The sequence below is a fragment of the Empidonax traillii genome, unplaced genomic scaffold (genome assembly GCF_003031625.1).
Source record: "Empidonax traillii isolate 1590-97213 ecotype Southwest subspecies unplaced genomic scaffold, ASM303162v1 scaffold364:size1245619, whole genome shotgun sequence".
NCBI classification, from domain to species: Eukaryota; Metazoa; Chordata; class Aves; order Passeriformes; family Tyrannidae; genus Empidonax; species Empidonax traillii.
Genome location: NW_020955557.1, coordinates 900,112 through 927,998, shown reverse-complemented (window position 1 = coordinate 927,998; position 27,887 = coordinate 900,112). Strand labels below are relative to the sequence as shown.

Below are 27,887 nucleotides of genomic sequence, written 5' to 3'. Positions count from 1 at the left end.
GGCCACAAGGTAGCAGAGAGAATCAAGAGAAAAGAAATGCAATTTAGGCTCATAAGATTTATTGAGCCAAAAATTTATTTCACCTGTTGTTTCTTTCTTTGTGTATATCCCCTTCTGCATCTTGAGACTCCATTAATCACTGAAATGCAAAACTCCAACCACGTGAGAAAAGCAAAAGGAAGGGCCCATAATGGAATCTGCTCATTAAGAAAAGCTCAGGGATCTGATTATTCCTACTCTTGCAGGGGGAGTTTTGCCTTTTTTTTTTTTTTTTAACATTTTTGTCATTTTAACTCTTGTAATGTCTTTATAGCCTGAATCTGAACCTTAAAAACATCAGAGTTCTTAAGCGAAGGTTTAGGGATTTGGAGCTTGTTTCTTGAAGAGTATTAGGGTCTTTTCCAACAGGAAGAATTTTTCTGCACCTCTGGAGGCTTCCTGAAAATCCTAAAACAAATAATAGAAAAATAGTGATTTAAAACCTAATTTCTAATACAAACCAGCTCTGGCTGTCTAGATGAAGAATAAGCTTCAATAAATGGGAGACAGACGCAAGGCTCTTCAGTATGAAGAGTAGCGAGGATGCAGAAATAGAAATAGGTTTTTCATTACATGAGGGATTATGCTTGGGCCAGAAATGCCAACCATTCTGTGGACCGCAGCTGCACTCTCTGTCTGCTGTTGTATTAGCTGGTAATAGTAAAACAATGATGTGATGGCAGAGGCAGCTATTTGTTCTCAGAAACACAGAAAAGTTGTTTTCCCTTTCTTGGCTTGGATTGCCATATTGTCCTCCATGGCATGTCTTAAACTTGTGTCTTTTCGCAGCAAATGGACCACAAATTAAAATACACATTCTCCTTGAGCACCACCTGAGGATGCTCCTGCAGCTGCTGGTGTGCTCCCTCAGCCAGTGTTTTCTGCTGTTGTTCTGACAGTCCTTGGTCAATTCAGGGGCTCGTTATTTGCTTGCACAAGCCGGGCCAGGGGCAGCCATGGGCAAGTGGCACCCATCAGGCCTGGGGGGTTATTGTTGCTGGGAGCAGTGGATTTAGAGACCTTCAGGAAAACAGCAGGAGCATCTTGCCCCTTGATTGGTTTTCTGTCGTTTGATCAGCACTGCCCCCCCCTCATAATAACAGAGAGGCTGGGAATAGTAGTGGTTTTCAGGACGTAGCTGGGTAGAGGGCTTCACTCAATCTCATCCTGGAATATTTGAAAAGGGAAATTACGGAGGTTGAAACGCTGTGATTTTTCATCTCTTTAGATTTTTTTTTCTTTTAGATCTCTGACAGAATGAGTTTTATCTCTTGCTTTAGGCTAAATAAAGGTTTAACAACATTTAATACACACAGTTCTCTTCATCTTCAGATTATTTTTTTCCTGTCAAAAATCTGTGCATTTCCTTTTTATAAAATCACCGTGGAAGTGGTCTGCTTAACTCCATTTCCCTGTGCTATGAAGCATTGTTTTAATATGTTGTTTGACTTTTTAAAACGAGCATTCATAAATCACTCATCTTTTTTTCCATATTTACCAGTAGAAAACTGTAAACAGCTAGAACAGGAAAAGGCTTTTAAACACAGTGCAATTTACTTAACATTGATTTGGCACTCCTGGAGTACCAGATACACAACAGGTTTCTTAGCAATGGGGGTTTTCTTTCCTTTGGCTGTGTAAGCTTTTGAAAACGTACAGTTTGCCTGCAGTTTCCATGATTTGAGGATATTTAGTATGGAATTGGCTGTTTCAATGAATTTGGAATTCCTGGATACCAGGTTCAAAGCTATCAGCGCCCCAACCTGCATTTCAACCCGAGTCTTATGTAGGAAACATTTTATTAGCTGCTTTAGCAGAGTGGTGATGTTTTGATGTGAGTAGTTCTCAGTACAGCACAGCTGAGGGGTTCAGGTCTGCACCAGGTGGTGCAGCCTCCTAGAACAATCCGTGCAGTCCCTGGGCTTATTCTGGCACTCAAGGGCCCCAAAGTCACAGGAAAAGCATGAACTGCGGGTTGTGAGTTGTGCTACAAATCCTTCCCTGCCAGCCTCAGGCGGCTCTGGGGCCAGGACCTTGGACTGCCAGTTTGCACAGGGGATGCCTCTGCCTGGTACCTGAGACCAGTGTGTGCTCCTTCGTTTCCCAGGGATGGGGCAGCACACGGCCTTGGGCTGACTTCATAAAATCCATCCCATTTTTTACCCTTTGAGCACAGAGCCTTATTCTGAGCACAGATCTTAGTTTTTCCGAATAGGAAGGTCCATACCAGAGCTCAGGGCACAAAGCTTAGGAACTGCAGTTCCTATTCTTCAGCTATAAGCTATCCCTTACACACTTGGAGCAGATTTTGCTTTAAATGCTCTCCATTAAGAGTTTCTGCTGAGGGCTGCAACTTGCCTACACCAACAATCCCAGAGCAGTTTACAGAAAAGGTAATGGCTGCATGTACTGCACACCTTGCTTTTTCTTTAGTGTAGTCGTGACTCTGCAATTGTCATTATTGTTTTTTATAGTTGTACAAAGCAGTTTCCTTAGTTCAGTGTTCAGGGCGTTCACACTTGGGTAAATTACTGAATGCAGCAGGTCACCAGTAAGTGTCTGTGTGGATGCTTTTAGCAAAAATGTGCAAATTTTTATACTCAGCTTTGCTGTGTGACCCCAAATCTTTGTTTTCAGAGACGTAATACTTTTGTTATTCCTTGCAGGGCAAAATAGGCCTCAGATACCGAGGTGGCAGCAATTTTTTTACTTTGCTCAGTAAGGGTGCTCATGAAAATCTTCATCAGAAAGAGTTACTGATCAGAAGTTAGGAGAAAGGCTTTGAAAGCAAGTCAGATATTTTCAGCAGTCACTGTTCAGCTGGTCACAATTCCAGTGGTTAGGAACACGGGTACTTGCAGGTAAAGGTGAAGGCATACAATTGTATGGGAAATAACAGTGAATCTTTGTTTCCCTTGTCTGAAAATTTAAACAATCATGTTCTATCTTGGCCGAAGGAAAATACAAATCCTAGTTGCTTTCTCCTCACTTCTAAAGTGACTGTAAGACTGTGGGGCTTCTTCCTGCCCTCCTCTGCTGGGATATCCTCTGTTAAATACGATTTATGTCAACATGCACTGTGCAATGTGTGTTCAGTCTTTAGCAAGTCACACTATTTATCAGTGCCAGCTGTGGGGTGGGAGATTCCTCTGAAACCCATGTGGGTCAGCTCCATGAAAATATCCCCTCTGTCAACCCAAGGACTGGAAATCTGCAGTCATTAATCCCTGGTCTTCAGTAATATAAATGTCCCACGTGCCATTTACAAGTATTGCTAAGTATGAAATGCCATTTCAGTTTGAACCCTCTGACTAGTCTGCTACGATAAAGATAATATTATTCCATGATCGGTTTACCTTTTAAAGCGTTTTCTAAATATAAACAGTTTTTCCCTAAAGCCTTTTTGTGGAAGTCAAAGGTCTGGATTGAAATGGCAAGCTTGTAATAGAGTTTGGGCTGCAGATTATGAAAAGGCCAAATCTGTAGTAGACAGAATTATATTTTACATGTCTCTAGTTTGCTCATTGTTTGTGTTTATGTGTGTGTGATATCCACAAATTGAACTGATTTATCTAAATATTTTACTGATTTCTTTCACCTGCTTTTTGTTGTGTGCTACTAGATGCATTTAGATGTAGATAATATTTTGTGCTATACTAAAACTAAATAATATTTCTGTAAACTGACAGAAACTGTGAAAATATTTCCCCTGTTTTTTAGTTTGATTATTTTATGTATTTTTCAGAATTTTACCCTAGGCCCGTTCTTGAAAATATTCCATGTGTAGTGTTCTAAAGTTTGTTGGAAATGCACATGTAAGTAAAGTCAGGAATGTGAAAATTGATCGTAGTTTGTGTAAACTTATCTGCAGCAGGGTAGAAGTTTACAAAAAATAGATGAGGCAGTAACTGGAAATAGTTTTATTTTCTTTGGTGCAATTTACAGTATATTGAAGTGGTTTCTATTTTGGAGGAATCCAGTACGTATTGGCCACCAACATTTGTAATGAATTATAATGAATTGTACTCTTTTATAAGGAGAAATGTCCCTTAGACCTGTCATTGCTGCAGGGTCAGGTCAGTGTTTTGTATAAGTTTTAGTATAGTTAGTTATGTATTCAGTATACTATATATAATATATATATATACACACTGTATGTGGTATATATTGTGTGTATATATATATACACACTGGGAGCCCCCGGTGGTCCAGGGGAAAATTCACTGCACTGTCACTGCAGAGACCCGGGTTCGATTCCCGGTCGGGGCCCCTCCCCGGGCAGATGGAGCTCGTTAGCCCTTAAGGCAATCCATCTACGTCCTGAGGACCTCGCTGCCACCGTCCAAGCTCGCTTGGCCCCGGCAGATGAACCTCAGGATTAAAGGGTGGGCTCAGTTCCGCGCACACTGTGTCTCACCTAAAAAATCCAATGCGCAGGCTGGAAGGTGGAAAGACCTTCCCCGGTTCTTCGTTCGCGAAGAGACTGGCCATTAATATACACACTGTATAGATATGTATATATACTATATACTTACACACTATATATACTATATAGTACTACATATTTAGTATACTATATTATATATAGTAAGGATCACTGAACACTAATCTAGACTGTGCAGCAGATGTACAGATCAGCTGGGTCTGCTGAAACTGCCCTTCCTTATACAGCTTTTCGTGAAAGAGGGCGCTGGGAAAATTTTTAGGCAGAAGACATTTAGGACAAAGCTGGGGGAAATCCCTCTAACTCTCACCCTGACACCGTGGTTTTAAACCCAGCCCGTGGCTGGGGCAAAACTTGAGCTGAGAGTGTTCCTGGACACCTGTGAAGTGCTGAAGTGAAGTTTGCTCTCTGTGTCGCTGGCTGAAGGTCAGCTGCAGTCTCCTGTGAGCCAGGGCTGGGGGAAGGCAGGGGGGCAGTGCAGATTTTTCACTTCCCCCTCTCTTAATGTAAGATCATCTGGATGTGACCATCCGTTTCTTCTCTGCCCTTGGCAGCAGAGCGGGCGCCACTTCACGGTGTCTCTCTGGCACCATCAATCTGTTGTATGGGCTGGGATGCCACGCTAGGAAAACAAATAGCACTGGTGTCCCAGCCAAGGACTAACAGATGGGGCGAAATTCTGCTGTCCTCTCACTAAATCTAGCTAGGAAATTGATAACCAGCTTTTTCAACTTCAACTGAAATAAGCTGAGTCCTGGCTCTACCAAAGGAATTCTATGTACTACCTCGTAGCACTTGCCTCTCTTGTTAAAGTCAGGGTTGACAGATCTAATCATAAGGGTTTTTTTCCTTCCTCTCCTCCCCAGCTTATATTTTCTCATGCATGTTTTAATTCTTGATAGTCTGGACATCTTCTAGACAACCCAGCTATTGCTGATGTCTTTAAAGAAAATGCAGCTTTATTTATACTCTTGGATTTTATTCAAGGAAAACCCATATCCTCTGGCGTTCTCATAATTAAACGAAAGTTTGTGTAGATGCCAGTATTGTAAATTTTATTTTCCTTAAGAAAAAAAAATAACATCTGGTTTAGGAGCAGTAAAAAATTTTGTAAGTTTTATTTATTTGTAAAGCAATAGCTGCTGTGATTGAAATTAAACATGGGATCATGCTGCTTCTGATTAATTCTAGCACAGAGGAGCCAAAAAAAACCTTGATTTTTTTCTGTAAATAGGCTAAATTAGCATCTGGTAAATAATGATAGTTGGAGGACTTGAAAGACAAAAGTTTTATTTTCTGCTCATTGAAATTACTCATTTTTAAAAATAATGCTTGAAGTTAAGGTTATGATTCACTGTTTTGCAGAACTGAGATGAATAATAGTTAATGCTAATTTAGCTTATAAGCACTTTACTGTGGGGAAAGTAAATGTTATTATTCCTACATTCCAGATGGCTAAATTGAGTTTCAGTAATGTATATATTTTTCATTACTGTAAAAAATGGATCTTGGTTCTGCTGGTTTTGAGTGTCTTTTGAGTAGTATCAGGCTCTATCTTCTGGTATTTAAAAGTGGCGTAATAGCTAGAAGTGAGGAAGAGCACTGGGTTTCAGAAAGAAATCATAGCACAGGGTGGTAAAGTGTGACAGACAATTCATGCCCGTTGGGACAGCAAAGCATGATATGCAATTCCTGCACATTTCCAGATAGTTGGGAGGAAAGATCTGTGTGTGTGAGCGTTGGTATGTGTTGATAATGAAGTGACTTCCTCACCAAGTGCTAGAATAGTGACATCAGCTGAACTACACTGGCTTTGGAAGGAATCCTACATCTTCACATCTCATTTGGAGCAATTTTTTAACATTGTTTTTCCTTGCAGTAGGCAAAATAATTTGTTCTTGCTAACATCTCGACATCTTTACTTGTGAGCAGCTAACATTTTGTGGTTATTTTAATGAAGAGTATCAGTATACTGCTTGAGTTCTGCTAGTCTGTTAAAACTTAGTACGAGGGACAGCTGAGCTTTGGGGGTCTGTGTGTCAGAGTGGTTTTCTCACTGTCCTGCTCTGCCTAACCACTTGTTCCCCAGCTCGTTTGCTTTTCCCAGGTAACTCCGTGCAAGGACAGGGCTGTAGCCTTGGGTGGTACCATATCAATTAAAATCTTCCTCTGGTCTTTCAGGCTGCAGGACTTGCTCTCCAAGCACAGCCTTATCTGTCCAGTTTTATTTCAGGATCCCAAGTTAGTGTCCCTGTGGGGAGGAGTGTTGCTTTTGAGGTTGTTTTCTGAGAACCACTGCCTCTTGGGGAAGCACAGCTATTTCTGCATTGTCTTCTGAGAGCCAAGCAGAGGAGAAACAGAAATAGATTGTAGAGAGGAACAAGGCCCATGACTTTAACTGTATTCACTGGTTGCTACCAGGATATCCAGTGTGGCACCCTTGGCCCACACCCAATGTTAAGTCACTTTTTACTGTTGTTTTAGCTGAGGTATAGACAGTGATAAAGGAGCAATTTCTTCAGAGTGGGAGTGAAGCTTGGACCGCTTGAGGAACCTTTCAGTGCTACTCCTGTTCTGAGAATAAATGGCAAATACCAGGTTCTGGGACCATCAGCCCAGTGTCTTTCATTAGCAGGATGTTCACCTTTAAAAAAATAATAAGTTAAAGTGCAATCTACTGTGTAAGAAGCTGTAAAAAGAAAAAATATTTTGCTTTAATGCTTTGTTCTGAAGGGAAGAAGACAAGTTTTGTTCTATTTCCCATACATCTCAGTGGAAGGAACGTTACAGAACAAGGACAGAGAACAGTGATTTCTACTCTCTGGTTTTCTTTTGGAGGGTACAGATCCCAATCCCTTACTAAAGCTTTCAGAATTGCTCTGCTTGCACAGTAATCTATTTTTACCCCAGCTCTGGTTCACTCATCCATCTTCTAATGCTGATACTACACTCTCCTTGTTTCACTGCTGTCAGGAGTAGGAGTGGTTGTGTTTTGTTTGTGTTGCTGTTAGTGGCGATACCAGGTTTTCTCATTTAAGAATCTGCAGGAATCTTGAGTGTGATTCCAAGGAAAGCAATTTGTGTGTTACTAACCAAAAAAAAAATTATGAGGTCTTGCAGAAGAAAGATAAAATATAAGGAGATGTGTCATCAGTACCTGTTTGCATGTAATGTCAACAACAGCTCTGTCAGCATTTTCAAATTGCTTTTAAATATTTACTAGTTGTTTTGTGGAGAAGACAGTGAGTATTTTGATCTTGGCAATAAGATTGTGATTTCCTCCAAATAACCTGATACAGATTAAACTGGAGAGATGTTGCAAAAATGCTTTAAGTCACTCATGTTTCTGTGATACAGATTAATAAAACTGGATTTATTTTTCTAGATAGTTAGTGTTTGTAGAATTTTATTCCATTTTTTTGATAGCTTCTTTTTCTTTGATTTCTCTGTGGAATTAGTGTAAAAAATTACATGTTTTCTTGTTGATGTATGTGAATGGAAACACAGCTGGGTACATCTTATTTTAGTGCTTAGAAGATTGCTCTTTAAGTGCTTGTGTTCTGGTGGAACAGCAAAGTTATGCAGTGTATTGTGCTACTAAAAAATTCAATAGCTTCAATCTACAGCGTCCGTGTGCCACTGCCTGAGCCTTTCTGCCAGCAGGTCACATGTGCAAAGACAGTCAGAGTCCTCCTCCTTCCTGCCTTCCCTCATCCTCTCCCCCAGGTTCCATATATTCTGTCAGTTGTCACCCCAGCAGGTGTCTTACGGCAGATAGAGGCCCAAAAAATGTGAATGAAGTAGCACATAATTTAGTGATTGATTTACAAAGCAGGCACTGAAGGGAAAAATGCTTCTCTCTCTGATACCAGCGGGCAACCACTAAATCATCAACCTACACAAAAGCAGAGTACAGCCATCCACGAGGAGGATTTAAGGCAAACTAAGCTAAGCAGCGTGCCACGGTGAGCAGCTGGGAGCTGTCAAAGCAGGGGGACAGAGCAGAGCCTGTTTGAGTGTTGGGATCAGTCCCAGGATGTGGGTGCAGGACCACGAGCCCTCCTGGCCCTCCATGGCACGGCAGGTTTGCATCCCCGTCACAGCTCCTGTCCTTCGCAGTGCTCGTGTCAAGAGAACTTCTTAGTAATGACAAGTTCATATTAGTCTTTTAGGAAAACAGCAGTTTGATGTTTTACTGTATAACTTTCTGCCACCTCGGTCTGCAGTGCCTTGGGTGCACCCAGGCAGTGCTGCTGGGGCCGCTGAGAACTGTGCAGGTTTTTAGTTGCAGCATTTATCAGTATTTCTGATGAACGAAACACAAGGATATTTAACTGGAGGTGTTGCTGAAATTGTGCTCTATGTGCCTGCTGCATTAATATTTACACTGCCTGAATGCTTGCACTCCTTCCCAGGTTTATTTTACGGGGTTTGGTTATGGTGTTTCTGGGGTGACAGGGCCAGGCTGAGAAGGGACGATCCAGCTCTCCTGAACTGCTCTCACAGTACTGAGCTCAGGGGTAAGAGCTTGAATTTAAACTCTAAATCATGCAGAAGCTGATGGAAAGGTACTGAGGGAACAATCTTGAGTTACAAACTGCAGGGTTCAATTCCAGCTTTCTTACTGAGGCTTCATTATCACTTGGACACTGCCCTGGTGGCTCTGCACTCTGTCACACAGCTGGCAGTGGCTGTACCTTCCTGGGCAGAGCTAAGCTGCTGCTTGGCTCTTACATGGGAAACCTGCAGGTTGCTTTAGTGTAGACCAGTTTTCAGTGTGAATAGCATGGATTTATTGTCACCTGTCTAAAGATGCAGCTAAGGCTGGTGAAGACCAGCTCCTGTGGTTTTCTCGCAATCCCGTTGCATTTTTCCATAAGGAATTGTTTCCTTTCCCTGTCCTGCAATGTTGAACTCCTGTTAGTCTGCACTGTTCTTGACTCCCACCATCTCAGAACCATCAAGGCTGGAAAAGACCTCTAAAAATCCTTGCATCCAGCCACTATCCCAGCACTGCCACATCACCACAAAACCCCTTTGGGGGCTGTTACTGAAATCAGTGGAAACGATAAAACATGTGACAGGTGGCCATGGAACACTTAGGCTGTTGAGGGATACTTTTATTTTGATATCTCCTGTAATGAAGCCTTAATATCCCTGCCATTGAATTTACATGACAGATCTAGGAAATAGCCTAGAAAATGATACCATTAATTAAGAGATTCCTTAAGGACTGGGTGCAGATACAGGAAAATGTGCATCATGGCACCATTCAAGAAAATTTATTCTTACAATTATGGCCATCAGTTCTGGCACACCTAGTCTTAGAAGTAAAATCTGCATTTGTAGGTAAGACTGGAGGCTTGTTTCCAACATTCTGATATTGTAGGGTTTGCTAAGTTGCTCGGATACAGGCAGAAAGGTAAGCATATTTAATACATCTTGTTGAATAAATTCTATAAAATATTACTGTGATCTGTGGTTCACTAGGTTATATCTGAGGCTTTGCTGAAGTGGAATTGTCATGAAAAATAGTATGGACTTGATTCATGATTGCATTATTCCTCTTCCACACTGATATAGCTACATTGAAAATAATTGGCTTAGACCAATGGGGCATGAAAAAGATTCAGGGACGAATTTGGCTCTGTTTCTTGAAATGAAATATGTGCCATTTTCTGTTCAGCATTTGCTGTACCTTAAGAAAAATCATAAGGCAAATTGCATCAAATCACACTATTAAAAGAAACATTTTCTTGTTCTGTGCAGTAGAACTGATCTGAAACATTTATGTGCTCAGAATTTTTTCAAAAGCACACTTTTTATCCTTGCCCTGTATTTAAAAATTGATAACCAAGGGGAAAAGCTGTTGAGTTATAAAAACAGGGGTTTTTTTCTTGTAATTGTGTCGTCTACTGCTAAAACATAATTGAACTCAAGGTTTGCATTTGCAAATGACCTTGACTAAAGTTTTGCAATTCAAAGAATTCATTTAATGACTTAGACTGTCTAGAATGCCAGAATCACTTTATGGGGCAAAACCTATGTTGCTCCTAGTGAGGACCCTCTATTTGACAAAGTCAGCAGGTGACTCTTTCTGCTTCTTATGGGATGATTTTAAACTCTGTTTACAGAGAATGTCAGTATGAGGCAGCAGTTCAGAGTGAGGCTGAATGCTCTTAGGAGTCTTGTTCTTGCCCGTGGCTCAAAGAACCAGCTTGCAAACTCTCTGGGGGTACCTGGCTCACCAGCCTCCTGGAACCAGTAGCTCTTTATTGGCCCCAGCTTTGGGAATAGTCTTCACTCCATTGCTTTCTGCATGTGGAGACTGGTTCATGTGATGAGGATGACGTTGCTGGCATGCTGCATCTTCTGAGCACTGAAATAGTTCCTACAAGGGAAAGGATGGAGTAGACTGTGCTTGGTGCCTGTAATTCCCTGGCTCACACCCCTGTGCTGTCTTGGTTATGGAAAGAATAAATAATGTATTTCTGCCTGTCAGTCCCCTTTGCTCCCTCCTCTCTTCTTTCTCCCCAAAGGGAGACTGCAGGCTTAGATTTTCTCCTTGATTCAAGTTTTTAAACTTTACTGGGTATTTCTGAGTGAGCGAGGAGAGAAAAGGACGAGAGAATGATTACATACCTTTAAGTGCCTGAAGATGAAAATCCTCAGTCTTAATTTCTCACCTTTATGCCAATATCCATTTACTCCTTGAATAAATACTTTCCCAGAAGCATTAGTGGAAAAAAAAAAAAAAGCCTGGTTGGATGTCCCCTTGTAAGAATGCCTTGGGTCTTATTCCAGTGGAGCTTACCCAGATGTGTGTCATGTGCTGACTGGGAGAGTTCACTGCACATTTGAAGTGCAATCATTAGTTGATTGGAATATGTGTTGTTCTTTCTAGCAAGTTCTTTATAGTTTGCTCTTTAGAGATCTTTCAAAAGGCATAAATCGTTGCCTTATGATTGCTATTCCGAGTAAGCTGCCTGGCTGTGTCTCAGTACCCTTCCCCAGATTCCCCTTTTGCGTCTCTGGCTCCCTCACCAAGCTGTATCTTCCTGGGAGTATACTCAGGCAGGAAGACAGAATAACAAGAAAATGATAAAAATAATTTCTCTCTTTCAGAATACTGCTCCCCAAGTAGTGTAGTTACTTGCACAAATAATATGGGTGCTGTTAAAAACCCACAGACAAGAGCAGTAGGTTGTGGTTATGTGCTATATCATTGCTCCAGACGGGGTTGTCTCTGCAGACACAGGGCAGTGAAACAACAGAAACTGGAATGCAGCAGCTCTCTGACTCCCTGTCCCATGGGAAGTGGGAAGCTCTGGCTCCAGTAGTTTTTAAGCTGTACCCGTCAATCAGGCAGATTCTAAATGGACCATGGGTTTGGACAACTGCTAGATAGGGAATATAATCCTTTGCCTTTGCTTGCTGGAAGAAGAATTGGATGGCATTAAGAGGCTTGAGCCTGCTAGATGTTTGCTTCTGGGTTTCTTAATATACCTTCTTGTTAAGTGTATATGTTCATCAAAGTCTGTTCTTTATCTCCACTCGTAGAGATGCTTGAATATAGATGAAACTCAGATCGAATAAATGTTTTCATTTTAACCTGAAAAAAAAAATTCACATGATTCTAAAAAATAATTAAAATGGAGCTTCCCATTATTCCCAGTGCTATTGTGAGAATTGGGCTGAAAGCCACACAGTTCCTTCCTTGCCAAAATGGGGCATAACCAAGTTTGTTTAGCAGGCTTTTCATGAGAGTCAGTCCTTACGCTGAAAGCTCCTATCCTGTCACCTGTTTTTAAATGCTTCAAATGTAGGAAGCCTGCTGCAGGTGGTATCAGTAGTTTTACTGATCTGAGGCCTTGGGCAAATTCATTTGAATTGCTTTGAAACTGCATATTCAAAATTCAATAAAATGAGAGGGTCTGATGGTGCAGCTGCAGTAGATCCCCTCCAGCTGGGTTAGCTGAGACGTTTCAAGGCCCTGGACTAGCAAAGCCTGGGTCTGATGTACAGATTATACAGATAGCTGCCAGGGAAGAGGTTTTGGCAGGCTGGGTGCAGCAATACCCCCTGCCAGCAGACTTGGGAGTGAGTAACAGTGGCTTTCATGCTATGTGGCATCTTTTGCTGGCTTTCCTAGACAGAAATTTGTTGGTGCAATAGTGGCAGCAGGCCAGTGGGAGGGGATTGCCTCGAGGGTAAAGGGATGGAATGTAGGGAAAACAATAAACCCAAAAAAGCTCCAGTTGTTTAGAAAGCGATTGGCCATCCTGAATGCCTTGGTATGGCTCCAGACTGAACTGTGCTGTGGGCGGGTTTTGTTAAATTGCATTCAGAAATCATATTTGCCCTTGGGCAAATACCCTTGCTTTTATGCATACCAGGCAAGTCACGTGCACCAAAATGGAATTCGCATGGTGCTTTAGTCAAAAAGCTAATGTCAGTCATCATACCTTTTATGCATATCCAATCCCTTGGTTCTTTATGCCCATTTAAATATGCAGAAGTGCTTTTTATTATTACCTTGCCTGTAAAGCACCGAGATAGATATATAGGCCATGTAATTTATTGCAGTATAGGCTCTTCTCTGCATATGTATTCAGCACTCACAGATACAAATTAAAATCGTAGGCATAAAATATTTTGGTTGTTGGGTTCTGAATTTCTTAGATTTCTGCTGTTAAACAGTGGAATTAATTCCTTTTGTGCACTGTGCATCCACACGGCTTTCCAAATAACTCCTTCAGTAGCAGTACATGGCTTATCTTTGTAGCATTGTAGTGCTGGTATCCGTGTGAGCAGCACAGTGCTGGCACAACCAGCACAGTGCCTAAAGGTGAGATAATCAGAGAATACACGGAGGGACGTTATTTGAGCGCCATATCGTTGGACTGCACAGTGTGTCCCTCGTTACTGAAAGGGCTACCATGAAATTTAATTTAGGATTTTACAGGCACATTCTGAATTGGAAATCTCTGTAATAACTTTCCCTTTGCTCAGCCTTTTAACTGTGAAATTCAGTTGGGGAGTTTTGAAGCAGCAGGTAGTGTCGCAGCACTCTGGAGGGATTTTGCCAGGATTCAGCTAAAGTGCTTGCAAGTGTCATTTCCATATTTAACTAATTTCAGTTTTTAATTAGCTCCATGTGAAAAATGAGAGTTCACGCTGAGCTAAGCTGTCAGCATAGAGTCTTGTTTCCTTTCTAGCCTCTCAGGACAATTATTGCAGCATCCCCTGGTTTTTTCAATGAGTGCTTAGCCACTGCACGCTCCGTCCCTCCCATTGTTCCCTGCCAGGAGCAGGGGAGTATGTTGTGTCTAGCTGGCTAAAATGGAGAAGATAAGTTCTGAAAATATTTCAAATACAAAATTGGCTCAGTGAAGGTTCAAAGAACTTCACAGGTCTGGCTGAGAAGCATCCAGCAGAATGGACTGCGCTCCCTGCTCAGCCCTCCCTGGCACTGTGCAGTGGCTGACATTGTTCCGAGCAGTGTCTGAGCATTTCAGCTTCATTACTTGCTGCATTGGCCAATATTGTGTTTCAGAAAGCACAGTGTGAAAACAGGTTTTTCATGGGGCTTTCTGCAGCCAGAGTGGTAACAATGCAGTGCTCCAGAGACTGTTCATCCCAAAGGCCTGTGGTCCTCTACGAAAAAAGAACTGCTTTTGTATAAAATTCCATCACACAGTGTAGGGATGGAAATTTGTTAATCCTGAATCTCAGCTGACATTTTACCTCCGGGGACTTGAATGCAAAAGTTAAAATAGTTTTCAAGAATAAAGTGAGAGCTGCACTTCACGTAAATTCTGCAAAGCCATGGGATGTGAAGAGGTTTATGAAACAATGTTATAAACTCATAGCAATCCTGAGTTACATTTGCATGACAGTCATACAATGCCATTGTTATTTTTGAAAGAATGCAGTCATTAAATTGTCAAAATTACATTTCAGTGGGAAAAATTGGTGAAATAACTCTGTAGGTGTTATCTCAGGGTTGGTTTGGGGTTTTTGATGTTTTTTTTAAAACCTATCCTAGAAGGTGAGATCTGTAAAGATGTATGAATAGGCTTGGTAGTGTCTTCATTTTCGTTTCAGTTCATATGCTAGCAGAAAAAGAGGTTGTGTGTGTTTTATTTCTCACTAATTAGTACGGACAGCCACTTCCATTAGACAGAAGCAGATTTTCTCTATTAGACCATAAAATCAAATGCATCTTTTTCAAATCAAGATGGATGGGAAAAAAAAAAATCTCAGCTGTGGCACTTTCTGGGTTCTTAATGTTCGTAATGTTGTGAAAGAAGAAGGTAAATACATTGCAGAAACTTGTCAGATACAGTGACACTGAGGAGTTACTAGTCATTTTTCTTTTAAGTTATTGAGGAGCTGTTTTGATACCTGCTACCAAGATGAAGCAAATTCTTGAAAGGGGAAAAAAAAAAAAAAAGGAAAATAAATTTCATAGTGAAGAGTGAGGCTGAAATGCTAGATAGATTTTCAATATAGTTTAGGGTTTGGGGTTTCCTTAAAATATAGTATTTACTGTTTCATCCATCAGAGGAAAAAGATATATAATCCTGGTTTGGTTGTCAGCCAACTGGGGGTAACAGACATGAAGAAATAGAGCTTGAGCTTTAGCTGTGAAGTACTAATGTGGAGTTCTAGCCACCATATATTTTATGTTGCCCCTTGTAGTGTGAGTTGTCTTCTCTTTGAAGGATAATTCCCTGTTATTTTATTGGTATCACTAAATAAAGTTGTTACATATATTAAAATTTGTTGTATTAATCGTGTAACACAATTCAGTTATGCCTTACAAAGTGTATGTAATTGAAGGCAAAGGTTTTTGAGGGTATGTAATCTAGCTCGTATTTCATTCTGTGATTCATTAATTAATTGTATACAGTGATACATATGCTAATGCACTATAGCTCATGTCCAATTCACCCTTCAATTTAAACTGTTGACTTTGCAGGGTGGAGTTTTTTAGGGGTTGCATTGCTGTTGCTTGTAAAAACCACTATTTTTTTCAGCCATTGTTATGATATTCACGGCCTCAAATACTTAAAATAAATAGAGTTGTTCTGAAGGGAAGCTCTCTCCACTGAAGTCAGTGACAATTTTGACCTTGATGACAATGGGCCTTGATTTTAAACTGCTCTAAACTGACTGATGATGAGCATTCTGCATTGCTGACCTCAGGCAGTGGAGTTGGCTGCTGCATCATTTTGCATGCAAGGAAAGCTTCATTAGAGTGATCAGGTATCAGATGCTCTGTACATTAAGCTGGAGTCATTTTTCTGTTGTGGGCAGCAGCTCCATCTGTAACAGTGATTTCTGCAATCTCTGCAGTGATTTGGGGTTTTTTTTTATGTCAAGAAGATCAAATCGAGCTAGTCTGTAAACCCCCATGTTATAAGAAGCAATTTGAGATATAATACGTAAAGAAAATTAATACAAATATTAATATTTCATTAAGTGTCTCTTATGATGATGTTCCTTAGATTAATTGTGATGTAGGTATCCAAATTAAATAAAAATGTCTTCCATTATTCATGGTGCACAGTGCTTGAAGTGGACTTACACAGACTGGTGGGCTGTCATGATGTTTCTTGGGACTTTAGGGGTACATGTAAGCTTTTATTCCTTCCTATACTGGCTGATGAAATAGTATAACAGGATGTTCTGGTGATGCAACCGGTAATCATGCATGAACACACAGAAATTCCCTGTAAAACGTCCGTTGCCGCAGTCTGAAAACTTGCAGTTCTGCCGCTTCAAAATAAAGCAGAGATCTGAGATTGAAATCCTGGCACCTCAAAACCCTTCCCTGATTTCTCATGTGCTCCCATCCTGGTGTGATCACATGGAAATCCTGCCCTCACTCCCAGCTTGCACTTCCTTACCCGCTCTGGAATTCTGGATGGGAAGATGCGAAGGCACAGATGCAGGAGGGCAAGATTTCAGTCTCTGAAAGCTATAACATTTTTGCTATAAGCATTGTTTTTCCTGTGAAGCAAACTTCAGACTTGGAAATCTGCCAGGATTTCCTTCTACCAACAGGTAGAATATCGGAAATAATTCTAGTACATTCAATGTGAGAAATGATTAACAGAAATCATGAAAGGGCAATGGAAAAAAAATTCTCAGAAATATACCTGAGTCCACTTTGATAATTTTTTTTTTTTTTTTTTTTTGAAACTGCCACAAAAAAACCCCAACCCTCACAAAAGAATGTGAGTTACGTCGCTGTAACTGACTGGCTATATAAGATATTTATCAAATAAAATCTGTCTATTTGATTTTCATATGTTTCTATTCTGGCTCAGTAGGAAATCTAAATCACAATACATTAATAATGTCAGCTTTTCAAGGCTTATAGAAAGACTAAATCTGCTTAGATGCTAAATATAATCTGTACCTTTATGTCAGTATCGAGATATGATTTAGGTTAGGTTTATATATACACCTTTTGAAGCATATTGTGAAAGAAGTCTAAACAGTTTATAGTGTTGAAAATGAATGAGAAGCTTTGGGAGAAGAAATCATCTTTACTTTTCATCTTTGGATTTATTTCCTCTTTGTAATGAACTTTTAACTCCAATAATTACTTTGTGTAGAGAGTAAAACCTTAAACTTTATCATTCATGCAGTGTTTTAAATTGTGATTTTTATCAGGTGATTAAATTAATTCTGTATCATTTCTATTGGAGGAAGAATATATCCTGTGATTAGAAATTACACTTTTTTTTGTTCTGTGGATGGAATTGTGGCCATTCATAATCATGCAGTTTCACTTCATTCAGCGTATGCAAGGGAGTAATAAAGGTAAAAACTATTTTCTTATCAGTGTGGCTAACAATCAGAGGGTGAGCCAAGGTCTGAATGCTTTGGAACAGTGAGATTATGAAAATCTTGTTCAACATGTTTGTAGAGATTAGGGCAGTTGCAGTTTCAGAAGATGAACGTAGTCGAATAAATGTTTGACATGATATCCCTTAGGTTTATGATCAGTATTAAAAGTAAAGCAGTTATTCTAATGCTTGTAAGTTCAGGCCTCAGTGATTTGCAAGAGTATATTTGTGCCTGTATTCCTTGAAACACCAGTTTCAAGTCTCATCTAGGTTCTTCCTCCTCTTGGAAACAGAATAAAGATGAGCTGGCTACTTTGTTCATGATGATGGTGTCTTTTAGGTGTGAAATTAAAATTGGATTCAATTTGCTTTGTACTAACATTGAATGCTCACAATTGCTTGGGAAGAAAAAAAATAAAAAAAAAAGGTTTTCCATTGTTTCTGAGTTAAGAGCATCCCTTTCTGCTCTTCTAAGCTCGTTTCAGAAGTTGGCAGTATTTTGGCAAAGCTGCTAAAGTGGATATTGTATAATGTGATTAGGGACCTTCCAGGCTGAAAGATGCTGTATTGGGTAAATAAAAATATATACACTTTTCTTATTAGTTCCAGCCATCTAGTTCAGATGCAAGACCAAAAAGATTGGAGCCTTGACTCTTGAAATTGCCATAAGAAGTGAGTTCACGTTGCACAGTCTCGGGAGCTGATTAATCGTGTGCCAGCTCTCTACGCTCTGTACAATCTAAGGGCTGTCATGAGAATAAATGAATAGTGCACTGTATTCTGCTTCTCTTTTAAGGTCTTTGTCGTGAGATTCCAGATTCTGAAGGCAGCATGCAATGCTGTTACCCTTCTTGTGACAAAAAGATTGCTCAAAGTGGCACAAAATCAAAACACTTCAGTAAAGAAGAGTGAAGCAGGAAAAGCTGAAGTCTAATCCAGGGTTGATTTTTTTCTAGCCCATCCAAGCAGTGGCTGGGGAACCAACACCCACCCAAGGTACAAGTCATGTTCCTGCAGGCTGGAGCTCTGCTGACTGTTGTTTTCCTTGGAATTGGGGGTTAGGTCTTCACATCCTCCAGTTCCCCCCACCCCCAAAGTAGCTGCAAGTGTGTGTAAGCTTTTCAAGTATTTTTGGAAGTAGAAAAACTGAAGATGGAAATAGAGGAATGAACTTTCAAAGCCTTGCATGGCAGATAAGCACACAAATCACATTACTACTAATGGGATTTGTGGCTATATCTTTCATGCTGTGCTCTGAAAATCCATTCCATTCAGTTTATTGACGTGCACAGGGAAAAGAAATCAAGTCAGCTTGGAGGGAGGGGGTGATCAATTTAAAAAAAATTTACTTTTCTTGGGTCCCCCTATTTCTTCTGTGTAAACACAATGACAATGAAGCATCTTATAGCCCTCCTTCCATCTCCTTTTTCATCTTTAATAACGTTTATTCAAAAGAAAGCAATTAATTCCTAGCAGAAGTTTTGCTGCTGCTGACAACAATGCACTCATTCGTAGATCCTTTATGGTATTTCTATAAAACACTTCCTGGGCTGGATGCTTCAAAGCAGAAGCCTTGTTCTAAACAGTTTATTGTCTGAAAGAGTTTACATGCTGAGGGTGAAATTATGCCTAAGGATTTCTTTCTTATGTTGAAGATTGTGTGAAGTCAACTTTCCTTTCCATTGTGTCTCCAGAAAGGCGCGATGGGGCACGACTGACATTTGTGCCGTGCAGAGGGGCACTGTGCTCAGCCCTCTTCCCCAGCAAACAGTCCCCAAAGCTGAGGGTCAGCCTCTGATTCCCTCAACTAACATCCCTGAGAGTGAGGTGCTGAAATTCCAGTTTGCTGTGCCTGTGGTTACAGGAACTCTCTGGATGAGGGAAGCCCAGAGGTGGATTGTCTGCAGCAGTGAGGAGGCCACCAGGAATGGCAGCCTGAGATTTCTTACGTTCATTTTTTTCATAACCTTACTGTTTAATCAGCCTTCATGGCTTTCCTCTTGTAGCCAGAAAATCCACTGCCATTCTCTCTGGAAAGTTACAAAATGTTGTTGTTATTTTAGGTATAAAACTGTTGCAGAGCTCAGGCACAATTAACAAGAACATAAACTTGTGGCTGGGTGACATACAGAGGTTTGTATGGGGGTAACAACATGGGCTTAATTCATTTGATGGAAAAGTGGAGAAAAACATGCTTTAAGATATAAAAATGCACAGCAGTGCCATTATAGTTAATGGAATTCCCCATTTTCAGCATTGTAAACTAAAAAAAGTGACTCTGAGAAGTGAGAGGTCTTGTTCAATGTTATGGGTAGGATAAATAAGGCAGCAAAATGGTTCTTTTTTGTCCTCTCTAGCTGTAATATAGGCAGGCCTATTGTTTTATTGAAAATAGCGTGATCTGTTAATTCCTGAAGTTGTGTATTTTGATAATGCTTTATATGGAGTTCCCAAATGAACTTTTAATTTAAATTTATTGAGAAAACGTAGTGCACAGCAAATAGCATAGTGATGATTAAGATGAATTGCTGAGAATGAATGACCTTGAAAGTAAGCCATCTATTTGTTGTTGAGCTTCAATGGTCACAGTCAATAAGCAGGACTTTTTGCATACATTTCACAACAGAAGTATTAAATTTAGAGCAAGTGATCTATTTTTGAAATGCTACTTTAACCTTGCCTGCTAACAGTTGAATGCTCACAAGTAGAGGAAGCAATATAATCAGGAATACATCCAAATGTTTTGTATGAGGTCTGTAGGATTCTTAGTCATTAATATTAAAACACGAGTTCATAAATACCCTAAGTGCTGGTAGTCCGGAGAATTACTTAATTTTTTAGCTGGTCTTTAATCTCTGGTATCAACTCTGTAGAAGTTAAATCCTTATCTGCTGTGCCCTTGAGATCTCCAGCAAGATATTTTGAAAATGCGTTCCTCATAATTATAACTGACTCTGCTGTGCTGTTAATTAAAGAAAGTATTTACCTTTGTGCTGATGAACAGCTACACCGGGTTGAGGAACCTGCACAAACATTGTGGCATGACAGCAGTTGCCATTTATGTACTACATTCTCGGTCTAAAAGACATGCAGCTTCTAGGAAATGCTTTATGGCATAAAAATTCCAGGGTTTGCCTGTGATGTGTCACAGGGAATGTTCCCTAGGTTGTCTGGGCTGGTGGATGGGTGGGGATGTGCTGGGGTACAATGTAGGGGATAAGCTCGTATCAAACACTTCAGGAAGCCTCGGGACTGGTGGATACACCAAGGGGTGTTGTATATGTGTAGGAACAGCTGTGTTGGGTTGGATATGTCAAGTTTAATTTATTTTGGCTCCAACATCCAAAAATGGTTATCCTGTAAGAACAGGCAAAGCATGTATGTACTTTTCCCTACTGATCTTCCACCCTCTGGTCCTTCTAGGTCTTTTCTGAAATGAGGAGTGGTGGCACAACAATATTCCTTGCTTTGTTCACCCTTCCCCTACTGATTCAATCTTTGACTTACTTGAAATTTTCAGGGAACTTTATCATCCAGCCCAGAATTTCCCTTCTGTTTGATAACAGTCAGCTCAGAGGTCATTATTTTATATGTGAAGTTAGGATTACTCCTCTCCAGTGTGTGCTATTTTAGTTTAACTGGGTTTAAATTTCATCTGCCGTTTTCTGGCCCAGTAGCTCGGTTATGTTCTGTCCTTGTGCAGTTCTCGGTCAGGCCTCCTCTTGAATAATGCAGACTGTGCCCCCTCCCTGCACAGCCTGTTTCCGTTTGGAATTTCTATTGGATCATAGGTTTGGATTTTTCAAACAGCACTTCAGACATTCCTGTAGATAATATATCAGAAGTGGCAGGCGTCCACCCAGCAAGCCATGTGGTTTTTGTTTTAGAAAAAGGCGTGGGAATGAGATGAATTTTTCTCTTGGATACCCTCAGGAGGGCTCTGGCATCCTTGTCACAGTCACACTAGGTATTCAAGGAAGAACAGAAAGTTCTGGCAGCGAGTCTTGAATTTGAGGAAAGATGTCATTATTTTTCTAGCCAGGAAAGGTGCTACTTGTTCACACTGCTTATTTTAAAACTGCTTCTTTTAAGTAACAAGACTTATATTCTTTGGTAATGGTTTTTCAAGCACTTTATTATATGTTAAACTGGAGGATTTAAGGTTATAGATCCTGGAGACACTGCCCCTTTCTGCCAGTAACATAAAATGAAAGGGCTTCAGTGTAACTGTGAGTTCAGGTCTTTGGATGCAGTGGCTTTCTTTGAGACACCTGCCTCAGCCGTCGTCAGGGAATCATATCCCGTTCCAGCTGCATCCTGTGGCTCCTGCTGCAGATGTGGCTGAAGGCTGGCCAACAGAATGATGGAGCAGAGGATGGTGTCAGCCTCCGTAAATCATCCACAATTTACTGAAATCTTTGTCAGGCATAGTTGCTGCCAAGACCAAATTTTGTGGGAGAGGCCTTTTGTACTTAAGTAACACTTGCAGACCTCGCTGTCCTCTGTGTTCAGCGTCTGTTAATTGTAAGACACGTTAGCAAAATATGGCAAAAATCTCAGCTGAGATTTGGGTCAGTAAATTTTGATTGTATGTGTGTGTTTGTGAACTGTCTTGTTACCTATTCAGGTGTGAGAGGCTTCTTGCTTCCCCTGTTACAGCTGCCCAAGGATCCGTGCTCCTCAGCAGAGACCCAAAAGCACTAGTTAGGATCAAGTGGAGTGTTTTCTTTCAGTCACCATTCAAGTTTTTCCCATACAGTTCCTCAGCTGCTGTTTTCTGACTTTCAGACCCCTGCTATTCCTGTCTTGGGCATCTCTTGAGGAGAGGTTGTCAGCTGTGATGGATTGTGCATTCATTCTGTAATGGGGGCAAGTAATCACTGGGGAATGGGCCGAATGCACTCGTTTCGCTTGTGACTTGGGTTGAACTTGAACCTATTTCTCCAGAGGAATCGCAGAAGAACTTTAAATTACTGTGTTTCTAGTCTTTTAAGTAACTGTTATTTTATGAATAATAATTGGGATCAGTAAGATCAACTTCTGGTATTTCTAGACTTCTGCTGCATGATCAAGAGGCAATAACTAGTAAAGGACCACGAGTCTCAGCTGAGTAACATTTAATACAAAGTAAGAATGCAATAATGTTTAATTATTTTTTAATTTTTGGGGGGATGCTTTTACTCTTTTCAAGTTATCTGGGTTATTCCTGTATATGCACCCACAGGTGTATAGCACTAAACTTCTTTTTCTTCATTCAAATACTGTGGTGCATTAAAACAGTGTCCAGACCATATGAAATAAAAACCAGATGCGCAGATAGGTCTTCGAATATATATGCTATGAAATTAAATTATGCTAAGATTTATTAGGTACCTTTTGTTTCATCATGTCTGTGACTCATTAGGCCTGACTTGGAAATTACATTGATGTTGCTCAAGACCGAGTGTACTGGCATAGCCAGAGTTACATCATTGTTCACCTCACGAGTGGATGGGAAGAAAACTCTGAGCATTTCTGCTGCTGTAATACAGTGGCCTCTGTACAGAAATGTGCTTTTAGGATTTATTTGCTCACGTTGTTCGTGATATAACGGAGTAATTTCTTTTTCACGTGAAAAGAGGTTGGCCTACTTCAGGCAAACGTGGTGTCACTCTATCTGACAAAGTGAAATCATACTTTGATGAGTTCATTTTGAATGACAATAATTTAGGGTTTACTAAGCATGACAACTTGGAAAATTAAAATATGGAAATAATCTGAATCCTGTTTACTTTTATAACCTTTCCATCTTTTTGAGTTGCTTAGGGAATACCTATTTTCTAACAAGCAAACAGTGCATATTTTCGAGTTCCTAACTGGGAAGTTGCAGTAGGAATTGAGGGAAATGATGGATCATTAATCTGCATATTTCTCACTTTAAGAAGGAATACCAGGGAGTAAAGGGATAAGTGAAAACCTCATTCTGCACTGCCTATTGGCAGACACTGAGTTGTGCCACAGGGAGATCTGTAGCACACAAAGACACCAGAGGTCTCTCATTTTAAAAATACAAGGTCAAGAGTGACAGGAACACAAAGATAAGACAAAGAGCTTCCAGAGCTTGGAAACCACTGTCCATTAGGCTGAACTCTGAATGGAGTGGGTTTATGGCCAGAACGAGAGGACTAATCAAAGAGGAGTGTGGGGACACTACTGAGTCTTGAAGAACATTCAAGAAAATTTTGCATGTAAGTTTTATCATTCTTCTGTGTATTTTTTTACCTTTTCTCACTTCTTGCAATAATATGTGATTCATTCTGGCAACCTTTATCTTATGTAAGTCTGAGACTGATCCTTGACAGTTCTGCCACCTGGAGTGATGAACCAGTTCTGTGCCTTTGTTCTTAATGGGCAATGCAGGTTTAGCTTCCAGGTGCTTTCACTCTGTGTATATGTGTGTATTGCTGGGGTGGGAGTGAGAGGTTATTATTTTTTACCTAAATCTCAAAGGTTTTACTTCAAAATTTATTGTTTCTGAATTCTCGTGTTTTAGAGAACATAAATACACAGTCCACTATTCTGAGTTACTAGATGGACCAGATAAATTCTGACAAGCTCAGTGTTAGAAAATCAGGTATCAGAGACAGAAAATATGCTTAATGTTGAGAGGATAAAAAGCAAACACGTAAAAATAACACCTACAAAATGTACATAAACGCTCTGTAAAATGTTATTTATGAATACACCATACAGATAAAATGGCATCTCTTTGTGTTTTAAATCTTCAGGGATGTGTTTGTCTCCAAAGGTTAATCTATAAACCAAATGTGGACCCCTGGAAATGTGTTGAGTAAGCAGGCTAGTTTGGAAAATATTTTGATGATTGGTTTTGGCTGAGTATCACAACTCAGCTGTCTGGTGAACATCCTTTGGAGAAAATATGGCCAGTTATGTCCTTGTGGCCAGTACTGATGAAAATGTGTTGTTGGGAAGGCAAAGACATGAAGATTATTTTGTTGTAGTTTCAGAATAGAAAAGAAAAAAAAAAAAAAAAAGGAAACAGCCACAAATTCACTAGCCCAAATTTCTCCTCTGGCACACGTGCATTCAACATCTGAATGGATCCCTGTATTTCTAATTAAACGGGCTTCTACTTATTCCTTTGCTGGAGGCATTTTTGTTTGATTACCAGAACAAAAGGTTAATCATATAAATTTGCCATCTCCTAGCGTTGCGAAGCAGGAGAGAATGGGTTTCTCCTTGTTCTCCCTGCTCGGCTGCCAGTCAGCTTGGCTGGCTGCAGTGCAAACACGGAGCTTTCCCCCCAGGCCCCCGTGACACACTTTCCTCGACTTATTCTTGGTAGAAGGTGAACGCTCCTCGTGTCTGTGACCTGAGCTGTCTTAGTGGAAGTTTGTAGCGCACCTAATGGATGTGTGAGCTGGGCAGGAGGTTCTCAGGCTCTGCGAGGGGCAGAGCAGACATGCAAAAATCCCTGCCCCGTTAGGAAGGAGCTCTAATTGCTCCTCTGCCTAACGTGCATCTATGATTAAAACACAGAGCAGTGAAGTTATTAATGAAACCATGGTGTGCTTGGAAGCAGATGGATCACAGGGGTTTTTTAATACCATGTTAATAAGATCTTTTATAATTCCTTGTCTGAATTTACCTGGTAATTATAAGGTAGCAACTATAATTCTCTTGGACAGACTATTAGTTATGATTTCCTTATCTCTCCTTTGTAAGGACTGGTGCACACTGGAAGCAGCAGGCTTTCATCTCTGCAAGTGACCTACATTTATGCTTGTGCTTGCAATGAAATGAAAAAATTGCAACTTTGAATAGATACACTGAGACTATAAACCACAAAAGTCTAATTCTCCTCTGTGACTTGTTTTCGTGTCGGGGTTTTGAAACGCACCTAATCTTTACGCACTCTTGGCTGTCGGGGCTGGTCCAGCTGAACCCGGTGCCTGTGCGTGGTGTGGGAATTGCTGACAGCACAAACACGCCCTAATCTGCTCCTCTGCCTCCATCCCCAGCTCGGTCACAGCCCCAGCACAGTTGTCTCTGCTCCACGGGCACAGTCTGCTTGAGCTGCGACTTGGTGGTGTTTGAGCTTTCTGAGGGATTTTTCAATTTCGTTTGCAGTGCTGAAAAGAAAATTATTTGTTTGAGATTAGACTGAAAAAGCCTTTTGAAATGCTTGTTTTGGCAAAACAAACAAACAAAAGTTGTAACTGAATAAAACAATTGTATATTTTCAAGGAATTCGTAAACATTCCCTAGTAGTAAATTTTGAATAGTTTCTCAGCAAAACATCCTTTTCGGGTTCATGCCTGGTATTTTTTTAACATATCGGAAGCTTTAATGTTTTGGGTTTTTTCATAATAGAAAAAAAATTGTAAATTCAGCATGAATGTGAAATCTGGCAACTGCCCTGTTCGCACAAAATGTCTCTTGATTTTATTTCCTGTTTTTAGAAGTCTGCTTAGTCCGTAGATATGGCCGGGGGAAGGTGGTGTTAGGAAAGCTGTCTTGCTCCCCAGCTGCTTTTGTCAGAAAGGTTGAACTCTGCACAGATTGTGTGCTGAGAGCTTTTCAGGAGATGGGAATAGATGGATTCTGGGGATGGGAGGTGTTTTGTTTTCTTGGGTTTTAGGAGTACTTATGTGAATAGATCACGTCTAAATGGATTCCCTGTATTCAGAGATTATCTGAGTGATGGCTCAAACACTGTAAATGGCAGTTCCTGTGAGAAGTCTTTTGCCTTTCCCATCCCTCCCATTCATCTCTGAACACTTTAGCATGTGACCACTGCTGGGCTATTTGTGACCACACCGGCTCTGCTGCAGTTGCTTGGAATTGGATGCAAAATATCTGCTAATGTGGTGTGGATCTGACACTGCAGAGGTGAACAATTCTAAGGATGCCCATAATTACATTTATTTTCTGCTCCTGAACTGACAGTGAATCCTCTCAGACACTTCTTAACATAACTGGAAATGCTGTTCTCTGTGGTATATATGTTTGCACACTACCTGTGTAAGCAGGAAGAGTGCTGATGGTGGGCGTAAAGAAAGGGAATAAAAATAGCTTGGTGGGCTTTTCTATCCCTCACCACTGCTCTGCATTGTGAGAATGCCGTGGGGATAATATGATGAAAGTGTGGAGATGTTTGCAGGTAGCTTCTGTTTATACAAGGTGAAGATGCACATAAATCCACTGGCTGAACGATTCAGACCTGTCAAGTCTCATGCATTATGCACAGGACTTATTCAATTAGCCCTGCCACAGTGCCTGTAACTCATGCACTTGCAGGGGGGGTGCCTTGGCCTTGCTCCCACTCCACAGTTTATGTTCCAGGTGCAGCTGCACAGCCTCTGACATGGGACACACAGTCCTGCCTCTGCCGTGGGTGTGTCTGGAGAGGCCACGAGCAGGCACTGTGAGCAGGCAAACCCCCCCTGGGCGGGACCCTGCGTGGCTCAGGATTTTGAGGTCAAAGCATTGGCAAAGCCCTGGGGTTGTCAGAAAAGTTTAATCGACAAAATGAAGACAGAGGCTGTGTAATGGCTTCAAACTGAAAGAGAGTAGGTTTAAGTTAGATGTTAGGAAGAAATTCATCTCTGTGAGGGTGGTGATGCCCTGGCACAGGTTACCCAGAGGAGCTGTGGATGCTCCTTCCCTGCAAGTGTCCAAGGCCAGGTTGGACAGGGCTTGGAACAACCTGGGATAGTGGGAGGTGTCCCTGCCCATAGCAGGGGGTTGGAACAAAACGAGCTTTAAGGCCTCTTCCAACCCAAACCATTCTGATTTTATTATTCTAATCTGTTGATTTAAATAAGTTGTACTAAACACAAAGTAATTGCATTACAATGTGATTAGTATACGTAGGGCTAAAGCTGATTATATAATCAACGTATAAATTACCACCTATAATTTAAACTCAGAGCTGGTGCTTGCAGCAGTGCTTTGTTTCCCAGGATGTGTCCCCTCGACAACGTGTGAGTCGGGAAAGTGGTACATGATGCCAGTCTGAACAGAACGCTTGCTGTGATCGACTGGGTTGTAAAGCATTTTGCCTTCAGTAACTTAGGAGATCTGATAACTGCACAAAACTGAGATGTGTGTGAGTCACCAGGCGTGCTTTTGTTTGTTTGTTTGGGGGGGTTTTTTTGTCTTTTTTGCCCTTTTAGTTGTTTTTTTTTTTTTCTTTCCCCCGCATATTCCCCATTCCTCCGAGCCGAGTCGCTTTTACGGTGTTGTGCGCTGAGATGTGTCACTGGCAGCAGCCGCGCTGACCGCTGTCTCCCGCCCTTGTGTCCGCAGCGATGCATCTCCTGGGGCTGAACTGGCAGCTGCAGCCGGCCGAGGGACCGACCTTCAACAACGGGCTGCGGCCGCCGCGCCCGCCCGGCGACGACGGCCCGGCGACGGCCCCTGCCGGCAGAGGTGGGTCCAGACCCGCGGGGAACGCGCGAAACCGCCCTAAAAAAAAAAAAAAAAAAAAAAAAAAAAAAAAAAAAAAAAAAAAAAAAAAAAAAAAAAAAAAAAAAAAA

General features: G+C 41.0%; 1 protein-coding gene across 9 annotated transcripts in view; it reads left to right on the top strand.

The window, feature by feature from the left end:
• TENM2 (teneurin transmembrane protein 2) overlaps positions 1 to 27,887 on the top strand; it is a 448,458-nt gene that overhangs the window by 295,944 nt on the left and 124,627 nt on the right. For all 9 annotated transcript variants that reach the window (XM_027892715.1, XM_027892711.1, XM_027892714.1 and 6 more), the window contains one exon: positions 27,658 to 27,780. In XM_027892715.1, coding sequence (XP_027748516.1) covers positions 27,658 to 27,780 — 123 coding nt within the window. The remainder of the gene's footprint in view (positions 1 to 27,657; positions 27,781 to 27,887) is intronic.